General features: G+C 55.2%; 1 protein-coding gene and 1 long non-coding RNA gene across 2 annotated transcripts; one reads left to right on the top strand and one right to left on the bottom strand.

The window, feature by feature from the left end:
- Positions 1 to 6,699: 6,699 nt before the first annotated feature.
- Positions 6,700 to 19,438, bottom strand: TRIM63 (tripartite motif containing 63). Its single transcript, XM_051856858.2, has 9 exons — positions 19,131 to 19,438; positions 18,233 to 18,405; positions 14,563 to 14,731; positions 13,737 to 13,832; positions 12,476 to 12,709; positions 11,734 to 11,756; positions 11,294 to 11,418; positions 8,635 to 8,709; positions 6,700 to 7,254 (listed from the first exon to the last, which is right to left on the bottom strand). The coding sequence occupies exons 1-9, from the start codon at positions 19,287 to 19,289 to the stop codon at positions 7,244 to 7,246; spliced, it is 1,065 nt and encodes a 354-aa protein (XP_051712818.1). The 5' UTR covers positions 19,290 to 19,438; the 3' UTR covers positions 6,700 to 7,243.
- LOC138850708 (uncharacterized) lies at positions 13,763 to 16,591 on the top strand. The gene is made up of 2 exons (XR_011390831.1): positions 13,763 to 15,030; positions 15,437 to 16,591. It is a non-coding gene; the product is annotated as an uncharacterized lncRNA (long non-coding RNA).
- Positions 19,439 to 21,896: the final 2,458 nt, after the last annotated feature.

Below are 21,896 nucleotides of genomic sequence, written 5' to 3'. Positions count from 1 at the left end.
AGAGAGAGAGAGAGAGAGAGAGAGAGAGAGAAAGAGAGAAAGGTCTTCCTTCTGTTGCTTCACTTTCCAAATGGCCGCTACGGCCGGGGCACTGCACCAATCTGAAGCCAGGAGCTAGGCTCTTCCTCCTGGTCACCCATGAGGGTGCAGGGCCCAAGCACCTGGGCCATCCTCCACTGCCTTTCTGGGCCACAGCAGAGAGCTGGCCTGGAAGAGGAGCAACCGGGACAGAACCGGCGCCCCAACCGGGACTAGAACCCGGAGTGCCGGTGCCGCAGGTGGAGGATTAGCCTAGTGAGCTGCGGCGCCAGCCTCCCTGATTTTCTTTTCTCTTCTCTTCTCTTCTCTTCTCTTCTCTTCTCTTCTCTTCTCTTCTCTTCTCTTCTCTTCTCTTCTCTTCTTTTCTTTTTAACAGGCAGATGGACAGTGAGAGAGAGAGACAGAGAGAAGGGAGAGAAGGGTCTTCCTTTTCTGTTGGTTCACCCTCCAGTGGCCGCTGCGGCCAGTGCACTGTGGCCAGCACACCCACTGATCCGAAGCCAGGAGCCAGGTGCTTCTTCCTGGTCTCCCATGTGGGTGCAGGGCCCAAGGACTTGGGCCATCCTCCACTGCCCTCCTGGGCCACAGCAGAGAGCTGGCCTGGAAGAGGGGCAACCGGGACAGAATCCGGCGCCCCGACCAGGACTAGAACCCGGGGTGCTGGCGCTGCAGGTGGAGGATTAGCCTAGTGAGCCACGGCACCAGTCTCCCTGGTTTTCTTAAGGTGCAGTCGGAGGGTCAGTAGCCCCTGGAGAAGGCAAGAATTGCGGGTTACAGTCCCTGCATCCGGCCAGCCCAGCTGCCGCAGATGGGAGTGGGGCCTGCACGTTTCTGAGCTTCCCAAGGGGCGATGCCCTCTGCACGCTCACTGGTCATCTCACACAGTCTCACCGCTCCTCCCACCAGATCATAAACACCTCAGGACGAGAGATGAGTTGGCACACCTGTTCCATTTTAGCTCCTCTCAGCAGCTACCAGGCACACGATACCTCTGGACTAAACTGCAATGAGGAAGTAGACAACGAAAAGGCTGGCCGCTTTTCCAGACAGGAGTGAGCCGGGTGCCACACACAGGAGCTCCTGCTCGGCTTTCTCAGCTGTGGCTTGTACAGGATACTTGAAAACGTTTGTGGAAAATGCAACGAAAGTATAAGTTTATCAAACAATTTTTGAAATCGATGCATACGGGGAGTCTTCAAAAATGTTTGTGGCAATTCCCGCTATTATAAAACTGTTCAAGGATTTCGAAAGGGTTTTGCACCAAAATCAACATCTATTAATTCCTTTTTTCTTGCATTTTTTGAAGTACTCACATTTTCAAACTGCTGTATGCTCAGATGACTTATAACCTATTTGGTGGCAATGCATTTACACTTTACAAAAATGTGTCATATCTTGTTCCCTTTAATGCAAAGCACATTGTAAATTCTCAACACATGGGGCCAGCATTGTGACACGGCGGGTTAAGCCGCTGCCTGTGACGCTCATTCCATATGAGCAAGGTGTAAGACCTGGCTGCTCACTTCTGATGCAGCTCGCTGCTAAGGAGTCTGAGCTTGGGCACCTGGCTTCCGTCCATCCCAGCCCTGGCTGCTGCTGCCATTTGAGGAGTGAGTGAACCAGCAGATGGAAGATCTCTCTTTGTCTCTCCCTTCTCTCTATCTCTGCCTTTCAGATAAATAAATAATAAATAAATGTTTTTTTTTAAATTATGAGGGTACAGTTTTAAAACTTGTCATAGGACTCCAAATCCTATTAAAATTGGTGGTAAAAATGCAACCTTAATTGTTAAAGTGACCATATTAAGTGTTAAAGTGAACATATAGATAGGATTAAGTGTTAAAGAGATCATATAAATAGCATCAAGTGCCTGGTAATAATATCAGAATTAAAAAGGAGGGAATGTACCACATGGGAAGCAGTCCACACTGCAGATTCATAGAATGACAATCGCTTTAAGTAACACTCTGACCTCAGAATCAGTCCTTAAGGCATTCAGATGTGGCCAAAAAATGAGAGCATTTCGGGCATGGAGCCAAAACACTGTGGCAAAAAAAAAAAAAAAAAAAATCCTGCCTGAAGGATCTCTGTGAATGAGACCCCAGTGGAAAGAAGGGGCCATCAAAGAAGGATGTACTTTTCTCTGAAGGGAGGAGAGAACTTCCACTTTGCTTATGGTCTTGTCTAAATACTGATGGAGTTTGTGGTCACAAAAGGCTTCCATAGCATTGGCAGTGGCAGCTGATGGCAAGAGCCTCGGGTGATCACTGACATCATAAATAAGGTGTCAATTGTTAAATCAACAACAGAAGTCACTGTGCACTTACTTCTCATGTAGGACCTCTGTCCTTAATGAGTTGTACTGTGAGAATTAACTGCAAAACTTGTTATCAAACAGTACTTTATATGTTGTGTGTATGGGTGTAAACTGTTGAAATCTTTGCTTAGTATAGTGTTAGTCTTCTGTATATAAAGTTAATTAAAAATGAATCTTAATGAAGAATGAGATGGGAGAGGGAGTAGGTGGTGGGACGGGAGTTGGGGTGGGAGGGTGGGTATGGGGGGAAGAATCACTATATTCTTTTTTTTTTTAAGATTTATTTATTCATTTGAAAGGCAGAGTTACGAGAGGCAGAGGCAGAGAGAGAGGTCTTCCATTTGCTGGTTCACTCCCCAAATGGCTGCAATGGCTAGAGTTGCACCGATCCAAAGCCAGGAGCCTGAAGTTTCTTCTGGGTCTCCCATGTGGATGCAGGGGCCCAAGGATGTGGACCATCTTCTACTGCTTTCCCAGGCCATAGCAGAGAGCTGAATAGGAAGTGGAGCGGCCGGGACTCGAACTGGCATCCATGTGGGATGCTGGCGCTGCAGACCTGGGGCTTTAACCTGCTGTGCCACAGCACTGGCTCCACCACTATAGTCTTAAAGTTGTACCTATGAAATTTGCATTCATTAAATAACAGCTTTAAAAAAATTCTCAATACACAGATTTTTAAGTCAGACCCTGTTACATATATTCATTTTATAAGAACTTTAACAACAATTTTCTTTAAAGCAATACTTTCCCATGATGCATGTAAAATCATGAACTTTTTAAACAAATTATTTATTTTTATTTGAAAGCTGGATTTAAATGGGGGAGGAGCCTAAGCTGAGGTCAGAAGCCCAGAATTCCATCTGTGCCTCCCACGTAGGTGCAGGGGCACAAGCACCTGGGTCATATTCTGCTGCTTTCCCAGGTGCATTAGCAGGGAGCTGGATCAGAAGCGGAGCAGTCAGAACTCATATGGTATGCTGGCGTCAGAGACAGTGGCTTACCCTGCTGGGCCACAAATTACTCTCGTTCTGGGAGGTCCTGCCATACCCAGGAGGGAGAAAGAGTACACCTGGAAGAATCCAAACAGGCAGGTCTGTGGGACTTCCCTGCCCACTCCATAGCCACAGACGACACCCTTTGGATCCAGTCTCAGTTCTACAGAGTTGTCCATGTTCCACTCATGCATATGCAATGGAGTCTCCATAAAAACCAAAAAATGGGGTTTGGGGAGCTTCCAGAAAGCTGAATGCATGGAGGTACCTGGAGAAGGCGTGGTAGCCCCAGGCTCCTGTCCGTGTGTCTCGCCTGCTGCCTCTCTTTGTCGTCTCTACACTTTGCAATGTCCTTTATCATCAACTCTATACAGCTAACTTCCCAGTACTGGAGATTTGGGGGAAGTGAACCTTCACTGCAAACCCCTGGAAGCCAGTGTGATCCCACAGGAAGCCTGTTGGCTCAGATCTCTTCTCACCACCCTCCAGGGCTCTAGTGTGCAAGGACAGTGAGAGAGGCTCGGTGTGGCAGAGAGAGCCTCTCATTTGCAACCCCCAGCTGTCTTGCAGGAATTTGAACTGACAGTGAAGCTCTACCTGCGTTGAGATGCACGTGACTTGTGACTTCCAGCTGATGAAAGCCCCGGCTTTCTGGCCTCAGGTCTCCTCCATCCTACAGGAGGACGCTTTAGCAGAGAACACGATCAGGAAAAGCGAGTACGCGATCATCAGATCAGACAAGACAGAGGCCACCCAGAGCAGGAGGAGCCGTGATGGGAGGGGGCGTGGAGGGCTTCCAGGCTGGCAGTGTGTTTTTCTTGGCCTGGGTAGCTTACAGTGGTTTATTGTTTATCTACTACACAATTTTTTAAAATCGAAATACATTAGCACTTGAGAAGGGATTGGAAATGAGAGCAAAATCTGATTCCCTCTTCTTTTTTTTTTTTTTTTTTTCCAGGATTCATTTGATTACTTGAAAGGCAGAGTTACAGAGATAGAGTAAAAAAATCTTCCAGTGCTTCCCAAATGGCCACAAAGGCCTGGTTGGGCTAGCCCGAAGTCAGGAGCCAGGAACTCGATCAGGGTCTCCCACGTGGATGGCGGGAGCTCACCTCTGCTTTGCCAGGTGCATTAGCAGGAAGTCGGATCAGAAGTGGAGCAGCCGGGACTGGAACCAGCGCCTGTATGGGACGCTGGTGTCTCAGGCAGCGGCTTAACCTGCTGTGCCATAACGCCAGCTAAAACTTGATTCCTCAAAAGTCAAAGAGAGGGACTGAGTTAGTCTTAGAAAAACTTCCAGAAGCGAAAACAGACCGAGGTGGGAGAGTTTCAAGCACTTTCTAAGCGTGAGTTCCATAGGAGAGGAGCGCTGGAGGATGTCACGTGAATGCTGGGTTAAATATTCAATTCACAAAAGGAAAAAAAAAAAAAAGAACAACAAGAAGGAGGAGGAGGAGGAAGAGGAGGAGGAAGAGAGGGAGGAGGAGGCGGTCAGGAGCTGTCCGGATCGGGATCAGGCAGTTGTTCCAGCACTGCGGATTGTGTGGTCCTCGTCCCGAGCGAAGGTGCTTCCTGTGTGACGGGCCTGCTCAGAGTCCCCTTCCTGGCAGCCTTGTTCGGCAGGTCTGCGGTGCTCCCTGAGCGGGGAGGGCCGCACCGCATCAGCCCTAGCGAATGGCTGCCTCCCAGGCGCAGGCTCTTGGCCCCCTGCCCACTGAGAGCCTCACACCACTGTGGCCGCTCCACAGTGCAGGGGTCTGCCCTGGCCTTCCCTACAGAAAGTCCGGTTCCAATACCCGACATGGGGTCTGTGTGAGGAGAACGGCAGCAGCTCCGGCTCCCTTGCCTGACCCCACCAGAGCGTGGAGCCGCTGGGGCACCACACAGGTCGGGGAGTCACCAGCTTCCCGAGGGGCCGAGTGACACCACCTGGAAGTGCAGTCCTCTCATGAACTGTTTAGAATAAGATTGTGTGTGCATGTGTGTTTTAAAGATTTATTTTATTTATTTGAAAGGTAGAGTTACAGAGAGGGAGAGCAGAGGGATCCATCTTCCATTTGTTGGTTCACTCCCCAAATGGCCCCAGTGGCCAGAGCTGGACCAATCTAAGGCCTTGGAGGGGAGCTGGCACTGTGGTGTGGTGGGCCAAAGCCTCTGCCTGTGGTACCAGCATCCCATATGGGTGCCGGTTCGAGTCCTGGCTGCTCCTCTTCTGATGCAGCTCTCTGCTATGGCCATGCTTGGGCCCCTGCACCCTCATGGGAGACCCAGAAGAAGCTCCTGGCTCCTGGCTTCGGATCAGCACAGCTCTGGCCATTGCGGTCATTTGTGTAGTGAACCAGCGGCTGGAAGACCTCTCTCTCTATCTTTTTCTGTGCATCTGTCTCTCTGTAACTCTGCCTTTCAAATAAATAAATTAAAAAAAAAAAAAAAAAAGCCAGGAGTCAGGAGCTTCTTCTGGTTATCGCATGTGGGTGCAGAGGTCCAAGCACTTGGGCCATCTTCTACTGTTTTCTCAGGCCATAGCAGGGACCTGGATCAGAAGAGGAACAGCCGGGACCCGAGCTGGCACCCCAGGGGTGCCAGCGACGCAGGTGGTGGCTTTACCTGCTATGCCACAATGCTGGCCCCCTGCTTGTGTGTTTTGAAGATTCATTTTACTTTTTTGAAAGGCAGAGCTACGAGAGAGAGAGAGAGAGAGAGAGAGAGAAGTATCTTCTGTCTTCTGGTTCACTCCCCATTTGGCCACAATGGCTTGGGGCTGGGGCTGGCTGAAGCAGGAAGGTGGAACTTCATCCAAGACTCCTATATGAATGATAAGTGCACAAGACAAGTCCTCGGGCCATTGTCTGCTGCCTTCCCAGGTCAGAAGTGAAGCAGTCAGGACTTGAACCCAGCACACATATGGGATGCCACCAGTGTTGCAGGTAGTAGCCCAACCCACTGCACCACAACACAGGCTGCCACGTTCCGGTTTTTGGTGACCTTCTCAGGAGTGTGCCACCCGTGGCGGAGTTGGTGAAGCCGGGCCAGCTCAGTTACGCAACACCTCACACTGGCTCCTTGCTCCCCTTCTCCTTCCCTCTGTCTGCCCCGGGACTGTACCTCCACCAAAGCCTCGCAACTTGCCCTGAGGCTCTGTCTCCGGATGGACGCTGAGCGCAACACACTAAACCTGTTTTTGGAGGCGCATCTCAAGGCCAGTTTTCCATGGAGCTCACACCGGGAAGTGCTTTGCTGGGACGGAGCCCTAGCCCTGCCAGTGCCTTCTCCCACCTGCCAGGCCTCTGTTCATGCACCCCGAGTTCTCTCCAGAAAGAGAGGTAGAATGAACCTCCGAGACCTCCATAATAACAGGAAGAGAGCATTGCGCGTTTATTGAAACGACAGACAGCACAAAAGCCAGTGCCCGCCCGCAGCTCGGGGATGGCCCTGAAATACAGTACATTTTCCCGGTCTGGGCCTGCAGGTGCCCCCAGGCCCCCCACCAAGGAGAGGAAGTGGGCAGCTCTGTCGACCTGGCTTCCTTCCCCTCTGTCTGACATGGCCAGTCACGCCGTGACCAGGCATTATCATACAAAAATTCCTGTACAAAAGCACCAAATTGGCATACGTATACAAGTATATACAAAAAAGTCACATTGTAAAAATGTACAAAATCTTCCATTTTGCACCAACATAAGAAAGTGTCCTGTGTGGTGGTTTCAAGCACGTTTCCAATCCGGGTTCAGTGGCTGCTGGACACAGTTGGGGGGGGTCCTACCTACTCCCTGCTCTCTGAGCAGAGAAGACCTCCCCCCCCACCCCTCCCACCCTGGGCCTGCCACCTAGGCCCCTGGCCCATTCCCACCCTCCCCAGTCTCTGCATCTCCAGCGTCTCTCCTCCTCCAGCTCCTTACTGGTGTCCTGCAGGAAAGAAAAGACACAGAGGCACTGGTGAGACAGTGATGCCGGGGCCCTGGGCTTAGCAGCCCACGGTGGTCCCTCCTCTTGACACCACAGTGGAGTTCAGCTGCCTGAACACTCTGACTTCTGACATCCAGGCTGAAACTATGAAACACTGTTGGATATCTTTCAGCAGGACCGGAATTTAGTTCTAACAACTACTGCTTGAAAAATAACATGAGCAAGCACACCCTTCCTAGGCGCCAGACACCAGGCTAGGGGTGACCGATTTACTCCCTGCTATAACCTTTTGAGGTCCATGGGGCCATCGAGCCCCCACGCACAGAAGGGTAGTCCCGGACTCTCAGATCACACAGCTGGCCCTTGGCGGAGCTGCAATTCAGAGCCCGGACTCTCATCCCAACTCTGCGAGACTGGTGAGCTCAGGGCCCGGCAGACTCTGAAGCAGGCAGCTTTGATGGGGGTGGGACAGAGTGCAGTAGCAGGGAGCTTGTCTAACTTAAAGGGGAAGGCCACCACCCAGAGCCAGCTCTCTGGGATGAGGGTGAACCTCAACTCCAACAATGTCTGCTCTTTCCAAATTTTTCTATGAAGTGGGAATATTCAGATTCTTAGTTTAAATCTGCTTCTCTTTTAATCCTTTAAAAAGCAATCTCTTAATTTAAAAAATGCTAGCAACTAATTTTAAGAAACTTTTAACAGGGACTGGCATTGTAACATAGCAGGTAAAGCTACCTCCTGCAATGCTAGCACCCCCTCTGGGTGCTGGTTCATGTCCCAGCTGCTCCACTCCCAATCCAGCTCCCTGCTGAAGTGCCTGGGAAAAGCAGTGAAAGATGGCCCAAGTGCCTGGGTCCCTGCCCCCCACATGGGAGACCTGGAAGAAGCTTCTGGCTCCTGGCTTTGGCCTGGCCCAGCTCCAGTTGTGACCATCTGGAGACCGAACCAGCAGATGGAAGATCTCTCTGTCTCTCCCTCTCTGTACCTCTGACTTTCAAATACATAAATAAATCTTTAAAAAAAAAAAAGTTTAAACACTAATGGCCAAAAAAAAAAAAAAAAAAAAAAGCCACTAATGGCCAAAAAGAAAGCCCTCCATGGGCCCAGCCTCTCTAGTGAGACCCCAGTCTTTCACCTTTGACCTCTGTTTGGCACTTGCCGGTTAGGAAGCTTATTTAGATGTAAAACGGGATGCTTTTGATTATGCAAAGTTGGGGATTTTTTTTCCCTCTAAAGGTAAGGAGACAGGACTTTAAGAGAATGCATGCTGGGAGCCCCAGTGTCCAGCGCGGCACCTGGTGCACAGTGGCCTTCTCACTCTGCTGTGGGGTGAGGGGATGAATGAATGAATGAATGAATGAAGGAGGATGGATTTCTTACCTTCTTCCTTCCCTGCTGAGGACTGTTCTTCGTCCTGATCGTCTTCTTCCTCCAGGAACTCATCTTCTTCCTCATCTGGGATAAAGAACAAGCCGGTGAGGGTGGGCTAGCTCCTCAACACCCAGCACGTGCTGTCCACGGGTGTGCAAGAGAGGGGCTGGCCCCCGCCGCGCTGCACCTGCCTCTCCCTGCACTCCCCTGTGCCCGTGCAGCTGCAGCACCTGTCGCCTGCCCCGCCCGTGGGCAGAGAGGACTCTGGCTGTGCACTTTGTACTTAGCACATCGCCCAGGTAGACAAACACACACACACCCCACCCCACACCCGCGGAGAGCAGGACCAAACAGCTCCATTCGCAGGGTCAGAGTCCTTGTCCCTGGGGAATCCGCTCAGCCCTTGAAGCCGGCTTGCTCAGCACCCTGCTCCGTTTTCCTCATTCCTTAGCCTCCGCAGGGGCCACACGGGGTGGGGAGCACGCAGGGGCCATCAGTGCTCCATTGCTCCCTGAAGCTGAGCAACAGTGTAGACGGGCGACAGAGCTGCAGCCTGGGTCCCGTTTCCCACCCTTCAAGTTCTACTGGCAGGGAACAGGCCCTTTCCCCACCCCTGCCCCAAGCCACCTCCTTAGTCCTGGGGAACCCTGGGAGGGGTCACCATGGTCACAGCATTTTCTCCAAAACAACTGCCTGAATGCCAGCCAAGTACCTGGGATCAGAGATAGCCCAGGGAGCTGTGTGGTTGTCGACCGACTCACTGATCACAGTCACTTACAACAGCGTTTGCTGAGCGCTCACTGCGGGATGGGATGCGCAGTGTCCTGGGAGCCTCCCTGGAAGCTTGAGAGCTGGCGGGAATGCACGCGGGCCGCTCACCAGCCGCGCCGCCCTGCCCATTACTCACTCTCTCTGGGCTTCGGTCTCCCCGGCTATGAAATGGGGACGATGAAGAACCTATCTTACGCAGTTTATCGCATGGCGGAGTTTACGTCAAGGGCTCCGTGCCTGGGATGTGGACATGGCAACAATGGTAGCTGTTGGTCCTCTCCCCATTTCACCTTTGAGGAAACTGAGGCTCAGAGAGATTACGCAGGGCAGCACAGATCTTCGCGGTATTGGGTTCACGCAGAGTGACCCACTCGCGAATGTCAGCCCAGGGAGGCCAGCGTGGAGCACGCCCCGCAGCCAGAGGTGTGCCCAAGGCCACAGGGATCGCAGCTTTGTTCCTCCCCAGGCGTGTGTCTGGGGTTCAGGAGTGGAATCCATGAAGGGGGCACCGAGAGGCCTTTCTCTTTCTCACTTGGTCCCTGCTCCTGCACACCTCTGCCTCCTCCCCCCCCTCCCCTGGTCATTGCCTCTCGGACCAATGGGTCACGTAGCAGAATCGCATCGGCCCTCGCTCTGTTGCTCAAAAGCTGTATTACAGCTCTAGAAACTTCAGCACTAACATGTTTGCTCTTTATCTGGTTCCCTAATTTCCCCCCTTATTGTTTCAGTTACATTATTAAAATTCTTACAGGCACTCTGTGGAAAAGGCATTATGAAGAGAAAGGAAGACACTGTAGCGAGGCGACACTTGGAAGCTGAGGCTGAGGCTGGCTGTAGGCAGTAACTCCTAGACATCTCAGACCCCACAAAACCCTTCTGCAGCAATGTCTGCGACAATACCAACCAATCATTATTGGAGAGCTCACTTCGCAAAATGTTTACTTGTTTATTTTTATTTCAGAAGCAGAGAGAGAGGGAGAAACAGAGACAGAGAGAACTCCCATCTGCTAGTTCACTTCTCAAGTGCCTGCAGTAGGCGGGGCTGGGCCAGGTCAAAGCCAGGAGCTGCGGACTCAGTCCAGGTCCCCCATGTGGGTGGCAGAGACCCAAGTACTTAAGCCGTCATCTACTGCCTCACAGGGGGCACGCTAGCAAGAAGAGCCAGGACCCAAACCCAGGCTCTCCAATAAAGGATGCAGGCATCCCAAGCTGTGTCTTGGCAAATACCTGGCCTGCTCCGTGGGGCACGGTTAGCCTAATTATTTTATTTTATTTTATTTTATTTTATTTTATTTTATTTTATTTTATTTTATTGAGAGGCAGACAGAGCTCCTATCCACTGGCCTACTCCTCAAATACCCACAATAACCCCCAAACCAGGACCAAAGTCGGGAGCCAGGAACCCAATCCAGGTCTCCCACAGGGTGGCAGGAACCCAATCACTTGGACCATTACTGCTGCCTCCCAGAGTCTGCTTTAGCAGGAAGCTGGAGTCGGGAGCTGGAGCTGGAACTCGAACCCAGGCCCTCCAGTGTGGGCTGCAGGTGTCCCAACCCCTAAGCCGAATGCCCACACCTGACCTAATTTCTAAAATTAGGCTACGAAGCACAGAGAGGTGGATGGCCAGCACCAGGATTTGAACTCAGGTCTGTCTGATTGCAGACCCTGGGCTCTTCCCATGATGCTTCGCACCATGGATCTGTACATCAGTCACAGAGCTATGCTTGTGCTCCAGGCACGGTGCGAGGCTCTGGTTCATCCAGAAGTTGCCTGCATGAGTCAGGTGAAATCTGGGGCTCTTTGGTAGTCCATCTGCCTCCCTAAGGGGCTCAGTGGGAGGAATGCTGGCTGTCAGGGGCCAAGCAAGTTAAACAGCCAAATGGAGCCATCACTTTACCTGTCCCAAAGTCGATGGCCCTCAGGGCGTCTGCTATGTGCTCCAAGTCCAAGGTGAAGTAGTCCATGTTTTCAAAGCCCTGCTCTGTCTTCCCCAGCTGGCAACCCTTGGAAGCTTCCACAATGCTGTGGGCGAGACAGAGATGGAGCTGTGATCTCAGGGCTCAGGACAGGAAGGGCAGTCTTAGCTCCAACACCCCGGGTGCATGAGCTGTGCCCACCCCCTACTGCCTGCCACCCAGAGGCCCCCAGCCAGGAGGCAGTGCCCCCTCTCCAGTCTCAAGTAGAACAGTAGGGACACCAAGACCAGGATATCCAGGCTAGGGTAAGACCCTCACCACAGACCTAACGCACTGGGGCAGGGTGTGGGGCATCGGACAGAAGTCAGAGACCCTGCTGGGAGCTGGGGGCTTGGGTCACAGCCCCTGGGCAGACACTGACCTTTTGATGAGTTGCTTGGCACTCTGTGGAGGGGGGAGAGAGAACAAAGGGTTAGGATTGCCAAAAAAGCAGGAACTCAGCCCAAGGGACCCGGTGTTGGAGATGGACACCTGGTGCCATTCCCTACCCACTTCTGCCCTGCTCCCCACCCGGGGCTGCTAGAAGCTGGATTCTCTCCATTGGTTCACGGTCTGCACAGGCCTTGGTCATCACTCTAGAAACAACACCCCCACACACCCTGTGCATGCACACCCTGCCCTGCCGTCTGGGTGGGAGCTTGGTTCTGGGCCTCAGCTCAAAGCCTGCTAAATCCTGAAATCGCCAAGATGAGAATCCTATCGCAGGCACCCCCCCGTACCCAGCATTTGGCACAAAGGCTGGCCCACGAAAGTTTTTACTGAACTGAACTCTGAGTCTTAGAGCCGGGCCTTCTCTGTCTTCCCCAGCAAGAACTTGCGGGGTGCAGCCGTGCCGCCTCCTCGTCCCCTGGCCTGCAGCAAGCCGTCACTCAGTAGTCTATGTGGGGCAAGCCCTTGGTGGCTGGAAAAGCCATTTCATTAGCATCCTCTTATTTCATCTTCATAAAATCAGCAAGAGAAAGGTGGGGAGCGCTGCGTGCCCATTTTACAGATAGGAAAGCCGAGACTCCCAGCGTTGTAGAGGGCTTGTCTAGGGGCACATAAGTGGTCGGTGGAGGTGCACAAGCAGAACCTTAGACAGCACCCCTCCTAGCCTCGCTCACCATGAGGAAGGTGGCCCCGCCAGGCTCGTCCAGGGACTGGATGGCCGTCTCCACCAGCTTCGTGGACTTGTCGAGCTGCTCCCGGTACTGCAGGATGAGGGCCTCCAGGAAGCTGAGCTTCCCCTCCTGCTCCTGCGTGATGCGCTGCAGCAGCTCACTCTTCTTCTCGTCCAGGACGGTGTACAGGACGTCGAACTTGCGGCTCAGCTCCTCTTTCACGCGGTGGCTGTTCTCCTGGGGGACAGCAACATCGCCGTCACGCCCGTGGGGTCCTTGCTCCCCACCCCAGCACTCTCTTCCTGGGACTGGTGAAGAGATCTCCCTACCGCCCCCTTTCACGGAAGAGGAGACAAAGGCTTCACCAGAAGCCGGCAGCTATGAGGTGCCACGGCCAGCCGCGTAACACGTGGAGGCTGGTGCCATGGAGACAGCTGCCCCTTCTTCACAACAAGGGACTCTGGGGTCACGTGGCAGCACAGACCCTGGGCCCTTGGTGTGCCCCACGTCACACTCGTCCCTCCCTCCATTCTAGGGCCAAGTCTGGATCGGGCAGCTGCGCGCCATGGGGCCCTGGAAGAGGTGGGAGGGCAGCCCTGCCCCCGGCAGCCGCCTCACCCAACTCGGATGCTCTGTCCCGGCTTTCTTTCCTGAAGAATGGGCACAATCCTAGCCAGCTCGTCGGCCTGGGAGCCGCTGGTGGGTGATCACAGAGCTCCACCCCCTCCTCTCAGTGCGCCTTCGTGCCCCTGTCTCTCCTCCAGGTCCCCTCTCAGGGCCAGAGGAACCTCCCACGAGCCTTCCCGGAGCTGGAGAAGCTCCCTCCTGCCCTCCCGCCCTCCCTGAACCCCACAGCTGGGCAGCCCTGGAGCTTGTGGGGGACGCGGAGCGGAAAGCCCACCGTTTTGTGTGCACGTTAGCGTTTGAGAAGCACTGGAGAACAGGGCTGTGTGAGCTGCTAGCACTGAGCACACCCTGGGAACTACTGGCAGGACGGTCCCTGAGCTCACGGACCAAGTCTGTCTTGATCACTGCCCCTCTCCCCCATCCCCAGGGCGTGGGTCGAGGCCTGAAACCAGGCCATGCCCCAGAAACATCTGTTGAGTGCATGGATGGACCGGTGAGTCCCTTGTTCCTATCCCCACGCAGCCACCCCACGCTCCAGGCCCCAACCTCTAGTCCCAACCCAAGCATGAGCCTTCGCCGGAGAGCGGGCTGCACCGCAAGGCCTCAGCCCCAGGGCGAGGCCACTCTGTCCCCTCACCTTGGTCACTCGACAGGAGTCTTCCAGCTGGGTAATGATGGTCTGCACACGGTCATTCCCGGCCACCAGCATGGAGATGCAGTTACTCAGCTCCGTCTGCACGGGAGGAGGGGACCGGCAGGGGACGGACAGAAATAGACTCAGGACCACCTGCTCGGGTGTGGCGGCGGCCGCAGCACCCTCACCCTGCTCTGCCGGAAAAAGCCCCCGGGAGGGGTGTGGCCCCTCTTCTAGGGTGCAGCCCAGGTCTAGAGCAGAGACTGTCAAAGAAGAGCTACTGCGTCTTTTGTTTTATTGGCATAGCCCAGAGAAGGGGATTGAGCTGCCCAAAACACACAGCAAGGAACTGGCCCTTGAAGAAGGGCTTGTTCTAAGTAAATTGGGACGAAGACAAGAACTGCATGCAGAGGGTGGTGGGGGAGAGACTGGGAGCAGAGAGGGAGTGGGGAGGAGAGCAGAGGGGTGGAGCTGCAGCTGACGGCATGGGCATGCTGGGAGGGCTGCCACGGCCCTGCACCCGGGGAGAGGGCTCCCAGCTGCCTCCCGCTGCAGGGGAATGTGAAATCTGGGGCCCAGAAGTGTGGCCTGAGAGGGCCCTGGGGTCTGACTCCGCCTTTGGCCACACCCAGGTGCTTGCAAGTGGCTCTAAGTATAACCCATGAGCTCAGTCAGCGCCCCCAGGGAGGCCGCGGCTGCTGTCCCTGCAGCCGGGACAGTCCCTCCCCAGGATTATTCCTGAAAGGCCGGCTCAGCAGATCTGCCTCCTGAACCAGCAGGTCCTGCTCTGCAGGCCCAGGCTGTGGGCAGCAGCGGCTGCAGCCGGTACCTTTTGGCCCTGGAAGACGCTCTGCAGCGGGGCCACCTCGCAGGCCTGGTGGGCTCCAAACACCTTGCACATGGAGCACGTGGGCGTCTCACACGTGAGGCAGTAGATGTTGATTTTCTCGTCTTCGTGTTCCTTGCACATGGGGTGACTGCCCTTCTGCAGGGGCCGACTGAAAGGAGAACCGTCACAGGTCACGGGGGCTTTGGGGGACCGTCTCAGCCCGGCTCTGGTCACTGGAGCTCACTCCAGTTCTGTCCCTGGGCTCTCAGTGGTTGGAGGCCTCCAAACCTTTCCCTTTTTTTTTTTTTTTTTTTAAGATTTATATTAGGGGCCAGTGCTGTGGCATAGCAGGTAAAGCTGCTGCATGCAGTACCAGCATTCCATATGGGTGCTGGTTCGAGACCCGGCTGCTCTACTTCCAATCCAGCTCTCTGCTATGGCCTGGAAAAGCAGTAGAAGATGGCCCAAGTGCCTGGGCCCCTGCACCCAGGTGGGAGACCAGGAAGAAGCTCCTGGCTCCTGGCTTCTGGCTTCGGATTTGCACAGCTTCAGCCATTGCAGCCAATGAGGAGTGAACCAGCAGATGGAAGACCTCTCTTTCTCTCTCTGCCTCTCGTTCTCTCTCTGTGTAACCCTGACTTTCAAATAAAATAAATAAATCTTAAAAAAAGAGATTTATTTTGTTTGTTTGAAATGCAGAGTGACAGAGAGAAAAGGAGAGACAGAGAGACCCTCTATTCTCTGGTTTACTCCCCAAATGGCCACAATGGTTGGGGCTGATCTAGGCCAAATCCAGGAGCCAGGAGCTCCACCCAAGTCTCCCACACAGGTGCAGGAGCCCAAGCACTTGGGCCACCCTCTGCTGCCTTCCCAGGTGAATCAGCAGGGAGCTGGATCAAAAGCGGAGCAGCCAGGACTTGAACTGGCACCCATAGGGCTGCTGACACCACAGGCAGTTGTGCCAGAACACAAGCCCCAAACCTTTTCCTTTCATCCTCTGGGGACTCAAGCCCAGGGAAGCCAGTGACATCACACATGTCCCCACATCCTGGGACCCAAACTCTAGTGCTGGAGTCAGCCCCCGGCTCTGTCAGGGCAGCGGACGTTGGGGAGGATCAGCAGATGAAGAGGTTTGAAGCAGGAGGAAGCTGGGTCCCAGAGAAGTGAACTGACTTGCCCAAGGTCACCAGGCACATAAGGGCAGGGCAGGGCAGGGCAGGCCAGAGCCCGCTCGCTCTAATTATAGTCCCCATGGCTCCTGGTGGCTCCTGCTCACTGAGAGCTGGGGTGTTTATCCTAATGGCCTCACTGAATTCTGTATTTAATCCAGCAGGCTGTAACCTCCATCGGGAAACTCACCTGTTTCCTCCCTCCCAGAGTCGACAGTGTACAGTGCCTGGTGCCCAGGAGGTAGTGATTAAATACAAGTCAAAGGGCTTCACCAGTAAGCACACCATGAGGGTGTCCCCAGGTCAGGCCCTGGCCTCCAACAGCCCCATCCTTCCTAACCTGGGTTCTATTTTTTTTTTTTTTTTAAGATGTAGTTGTTTGAGGGGCAGAGCAACTGAAAGAGAGAGAGAGAGAGAGGTCTTCCATCTGCTGGTTCACTCCCCAAATGGTATGCAACAGCTAGGTCTGGACCAGGCCTAAGCCAAGAGCCAGGAGCTTCTGGGTCTCCCATGTGGGTGCAGGGGCCCAAGTACGTGGGCCATCTTCCGCTGTCTTCCCAGGCTCATGAGCTGGGAGCTGGATTGGAAACAAAGCAGCCAGGATTCGGACAGAGCTGTGATATGGTATGCTGGCACTGTAAGCGGTGGCCCAAGCCTCTGAGCCACAGTGATGGCATGTACGTTTGATTTTTTTTTTTTTTTTTGAGTCCAGATCTTACCTCCTCAACTGGCCTACATACTCATTTAGAGCCAGCGCCGTATCCACGCCACTTCTGATTCCCAAGTGTCGGATGGAGACAACTCCCTCTCAGTGTCAAGGGCTCACCTCCAACAGCCTGCACGACTGCCCACAGCCCAGCTTTCTGTCCTCCCCCCGCAGTTCTTAAAGAAGCCCCTGGCCAGACTTGTCTTCTTGCATCTTGCCGCCCAGGGCCTGCATGCTGGTAGGGGTCTCCCGGCCCTGGGAGAGGAGCCCTGGGGCCAGCAGTGGTGCACAGAGACAAGCTGTGACCCCTGACCCTTGGGTGCCCATCCTTCCCTCTGGCTTCCGTCCAGACCGTTGGAGCAAGTTGCTTGGCTCCTCTGGGTTTGGTTTCCTCCGACAGGAGGAAGAATTGCCGAAGCTCTCTGCGGGAACAGGAAGTGCCCAGCACAGAGCAGAGCCCCAGGAAAGCGCAGCGGCTGTGACGCTCCTCCCCTTGGAGAGGCCTCAGGGGCTCCGACACAGCGCGCTCAGCGGAGGTGCTCCCCGAGGGGGCTGGTATTCCCATGCAATACAGATTGGACTACTTTTATAGCGACCCACAGCCCGTGTGCATCCTGTAGCCACAATCTAGACCAGCGGTGAGGAATATGCACCAGGCACAGGCACTGAGCCCGGCATTCGGGACACCTGCTCCCCCTAGCTGAGTTCTCAGGTGGATCCTCGGCTCCAGCTCCTGACGCGGGCTCCTACGATGCAGACCCGGGAAGCTGTGCTGATGACTCAAGTAATTGGGCTCCTGCCACCCACGTAGGAGACCCAGATTAAGTTCTGGGCTCCCAGATTCAGCTCCAACTCAGCCCCCGCTGGGCATTTCACGCATGAACCAGCAGATGGGAATGTGTTCTCTCTCTCTCTCTCAAATAAATACATTATTTTTAAAACGAAAAAAGCACATTCACCATGGAGTCAGTCACACCTTCTCTCTTCTAGCTGTGTGGCCTTGGGAAAATCTCCGACCCTCTCTGAGCCTCCGTTTCCTTATAGGAAAATGGAGCTGCGAATGCCTCACAGAGTGACTGAGACAGGAAGTACTCCGGACAGTGCCTGAGCACAGCGTGTGCTCAGGGAGCACTTGACTGTGTCACATTGCCCATCGGTGTCCTAGCCCACAGTCACAGCCACGCTTCGGCCACTTAATGCATTAACAACGGGGCAGAGCGGCCATCACAGGCCCCAGGCCAGGGCTCTTCCTCCGCGGGCATGGTTGGCAGCACCTCTGGGCAGGCCACTGCCTGCTGCCACGTGCTTGGTGGAGGTTTTAGACCAAAAAGGCTGTGAGGTCAGCAGCTGGGAGTGGTGTCAGGATGTCCTCATTTGTACCGCTCTCCCGGCAGCGGCTGTGTCTCCAGCCGGCCCCACCACTCACAGATGCTGCCTCTCTTATTAACAGGGAGACTCAGCACCCGATGGGCCAGGCTCAGCCCCAGCTCGCCCCCTTCTCGGCTGGGAAGCCTTGAGTCACTGACTTGGCTTCTTGGGGATTACAGAAGTCCCTCCCGGTCTACAGGGTGGCTGCGAGGCAGGCAGAGCCTCCCCAGGGCTGGCAAGGGAGACAATGTAGCCATCGCTGCAGCTCCTGGCTATGTTGTCACTGGGCACTCTCCCTGCCCAGCCGGCCACCTCACAGGTCCCAGGCCTGTCCCTCCCTCTCGCTTCCCATCTCCCCCGGCAGTGCAGCCCGAGGGGTCCCTAGTGGCGGGTTCTGGGGGCAGGGTCTCGGGGCCGGCGAGCTGACCTGGAGCACTCTTGCTTGTAGATGTCAATGATGTTCTCCACCAGCAGGTTCCTCTGCAGCCCGTACACGCCGTGCCGGTCCATGACCACCTCGTGGCGGCAGGACGGGCAGCGGAAACGGCCGCCGGACATGGACACCGTGCCGCTCCGGTTGGTCCAGTAAGGATTTGCGGCCTGCGGTGGCCAAGGTAGAGGTGAGGCCAGTGCTCCCTCCTCAGCCCCTTCCCTCTTGAGTCTCTCCCGCTCTTGAGGTGAGAACAGACCCCTGCCCGGAGAGCCCCCGAGCAGTCAGCAGGCCTGGCTTCCGTCTCTGCCTGACCCTGGGCAGTGACTTTCTCTCTCAAAACCTCAGTTTGCCCACTCAAGAAATGGGTGCTATAATTAGGGCAAAGGTGAAGCAGTGAAGTGGCATTGGAGACGGTGCTCCTGGGGACCGCTGGGTCCTGCCTGCCTGCCAGACCTCCCTAGAGCCCCTCCGGCTCCCACCTTGAAGAGGACAGCCTCGGTGGGGGGGCCCTCTAGGCCTCGTGCCTGCCCGTCCCCCTCCTCCCACAGCTCCGGGCCCCCTGCCACTGTGGCGCTGGCCGGGCCCCAGGGGTCTGGTTTCTCTCCCCTCTCTGCCTGCCTCCCCCTTATCACTTGAGGCATTTGACTCTCAGTCCTCAGCGGGCCCAGGGCAGGCGGGGGAGCTGTGGACAGGCTGGGAGGGACACATGCGTCATGGAGAGGCAGCGGGGCCGCCAGAGCCACCGCCCCAGCCCCAGCCCAGGCCAGAGGCCTCCACAGGGGATCACTCGGAAGCGGAAAGAATCAGCTCGCATTGCAGGGCCTTCGGCTAAGAGCAAAGGGCCGCCGAGTTGCCGCCCAGGGACCCAGGAGCGGCCATGGCCAGCACCGACCTGGAAGATGTCGTTGGCACACTTGCGGCAGAGGTTGTGCTGACACGGCAGGATGACCACCGGCTTGGTGAACATCTCCAGGCAGATGGGACAGATCAGCTGCTTCTCCAGGTTCTCCATGGGGCTGCCATCCTGGATCAGGCCCGACTTGTAATCCATAACGTTGGGGTGGCTGCCTCCTCCACCTGCTGGCTCCGGAGACCTGTGCCTTTGTCACAAACACCCGCTCGGAATCTCTCGGCCTTCTTCTCCCCGCGTCTGAATTCTGTCCGGGACTGGGGCCCCTCTGGTATTTATAGCTGGGTCTCGGTCACATGAGCCCGGGAGGGGACCAGCTGAGCATTCCGATGCCAAGTGCGCGGTGGGGCTTGAGTTTCTTCCAAGCCTGGGAGACGCGGCCCTCTCAGATCACACGCAAGCCTGAGCAATCGCTGTTCCCCGGGCATAGGGGGTCGAAAACAAGAACAACCTGTTCGGAGGCAGCCTGGCGGGGGCATGGGTACCCAGAGTTCCCTCCAGAAACTGGGTCCCCCTAGCTAGGCTGCTGGGCCAGGGATGGGATCCAGGGAGGGGACCTCGGGGATTCAGGGGTTCATAGTCACTGTCCCCCTCATTAACGTAAATCAGTGCCTGCCACTCCCCTGGAGTCCTGGGCAGCTCTCAAGATAAGGGACAGGGCCGCCCCTCTCTGAGCCTCGCACCTGAGCCCAGCGTCTCATGTAGACAGGGGAGGCCCCACCCGGGGTGTCTGTCTCCCTCTCTTGGCCACTTATTCCCCTTAACGCTGAAAGGGCTCCCTTGAGTCCAGTCCCCTCATTCTATAGAGTTTGAAATGAGTCCCAGCAAAGAGAAGACTTTACACTTCCTAGCAGCAAAGCCAGGAACCTTATCCACACACCAGACATTCTTCAGTGCAGCAGGGACCAAGGTGACAGGCAGAGGAGCGGTCTCCTGCCCTGGGATGTGCACAGCCCAGGAAGGAGCAGAGGGGAGCAGCTCTTATGGAAACCCCGCCTGGACGCTCAGCACTGGCCGGAAGGCTCCCCTGGGTCTCGGCACACATTTTCAATTTTACTCCACTTTAAAAAAGCTTTACTTATTATTTTTAAAGATTTATTTCTTTTATTTGAAAGACAGAGTTACAGAGAGGCAGAGTCATAGAGAGAGGTCTTCCATCTGCTGGTTCACTCCCCAGTTGGCTGCAACAGCCGGAGCTGTGCCAATCTGAAGCCAGGAGCCAGGAGCTTCCTTCCGGTCTCCCACGTGGGTGCAGGGTCCCAAGGACTTGGGCCATCTTCTACTGCTTTCCCAGGTCATAGCAGTGAGCTGGATAGGAAGTGGAGCAGCCCGGTGCCATGGCTCACTTGGTTAATCCTCCGCCTGTGGCGCCGGCATCCCACATGGGCGCCGGGTTCTAGTCCTGGTTGCTCCTCTTCCAGTCCAGCTCTCTGCTGTGGCCCGGGAAGGCAGTGGAGGATGGCCCAAGTGCTTGGGCACCTGCACCCGCGTGGGAAACCAGGAAGAAGCACCTGGCTCCTGGCTTTGGATTGGGGCAGCTCTGGCTGTGGCAGCCATTTTGGGGGTGAACCAACGGAAGGAAGACCTTTCTCTCTGTCTCGCTCTCTCACTGTCTATCTGTCAAGTAAAAAAAAAGGAAGTGGAGCAGCCAGGACTTGAACCGGCACCCATATGGGATGCCGGCACTGCACTGCAGGTGGCGGCTTTACCTGCTACACCACAGCTCCAGCCCCAATATTTACTTATTTATTTGAAAGGCAGAGTTGGAGAGAGAGAGAAAGAGAGAAAGAGAGCGAGCGGATCTTCCATCTGCTGGATCATTCCCAAAATGCGTGCAACATTCAAAGCTGGACCAGACCAAAGCCAGGAGCTGGGAGTTTCATCCACATCTTCCATATGTGTGCAGGGCCCCAAGCACTGGGCCATCCTCCACTGCTTTTCCCAGGCACATTGACAGGGAGCTGGACCAGAAATGGAGCAGCTGGGACTCAAACCAGTGCCAGCACTGCAGAAGGCAGCTTCACCTGCTTTGCGTCGACGCCGGCCCCTTCCTCCACGTTCGCAAGGGCATCTTTCACCTTGGCAGTAGAAGTCCTTTGAGCAGGCCCAAGGGAGGTTTTTAAGGCAGAGCCTCATGCAAGGACCTTGGGGTCGCCTGGTCCAAGGCGCTGGAGCAGAAGGTTGAGAGCAGCGGCCGCAGGGCCTTGGCTACGCCTAAGAGGCCATGGGACATCCAGGAGGAACGTGCGGGAGCTCAGGAAAGGGGTCATGAGACCCTGAGTAGCCAGGGCAGGGGGCCAGCCTGAGGACAGGGAGGAAACCGGAGAAGAGGAGGAATCACCGCAGAAAGAGGAGGTGGCCTTGGTCCTCGCCCCTGAAACGCCGACGGCTAGCTTTTGCTGAGCAATTACTATGTGCCAGGCCCTGTGCCTCATACTTTGTATGATTGCTTTATCATCCTAGCAGGGTAGGAACCATTAAACCCCCTTCCCCAGGCGAGGAAGCTCGAGCACAGAGAGGCAACACAGCTCAGTGGAGGTCACACAGCAAGCAAGAGGTGGCTCCAGGACAGGAACCAGAGCTGCTGGGCCGAGGAATTCAAACTCACACGTCTCTGCTGTGCTCTGTTTGGATCACACAGACGCTGCCAGGCAGGCAGGGGGCCACAAGAGGAAAGGGGCTGAAGAGGGAAGGCCTGGCCCCTTCCTTGCCCACGGGTCCTCGGTTTTGTCCGAGCATCCGGTGGCC

Source organism: Oryctolagus cuniculus, chromosome 7 (genome assembly GCF_964237555.1).
Source record: "Oryctolagus cuniculus chromosome 7, mOryCun1.1, whole genome shotgun sequence".
NCBI lineage: Eukaryota > Metazoa > Chordata > Mammalia > Lagomorpha > Leporidae > Oryctolagus > Oryctolagus cuniculus.
This window is presented reverse-complemented; position numbering and strand designations above follow the sequence as displayed.

Coding starts and splice junctions, on each gene's coding strand:
- TRIM63 (XM_051856858.2), bottom strand. CDS start 19,289: ATGGATTACAAGTCGGGCCTGATCCAGGATGGCAGCCCCATGGAGAAC. Junction 13,833..14,562: donor GCGTCTTCCAGGGCCAAAAG/GTACCGGCTGCA, acceptor CCTCCCGTGCAG/ACGGAGCTGAGTAACTGCAT. Junction 8,710..11,293: donor GGCCATCGACTTTGGGACAG/GTAAAGTGATGG, acceptor TCTTTATCCCAG/ATGAGGAAGAAGATGAGTTC.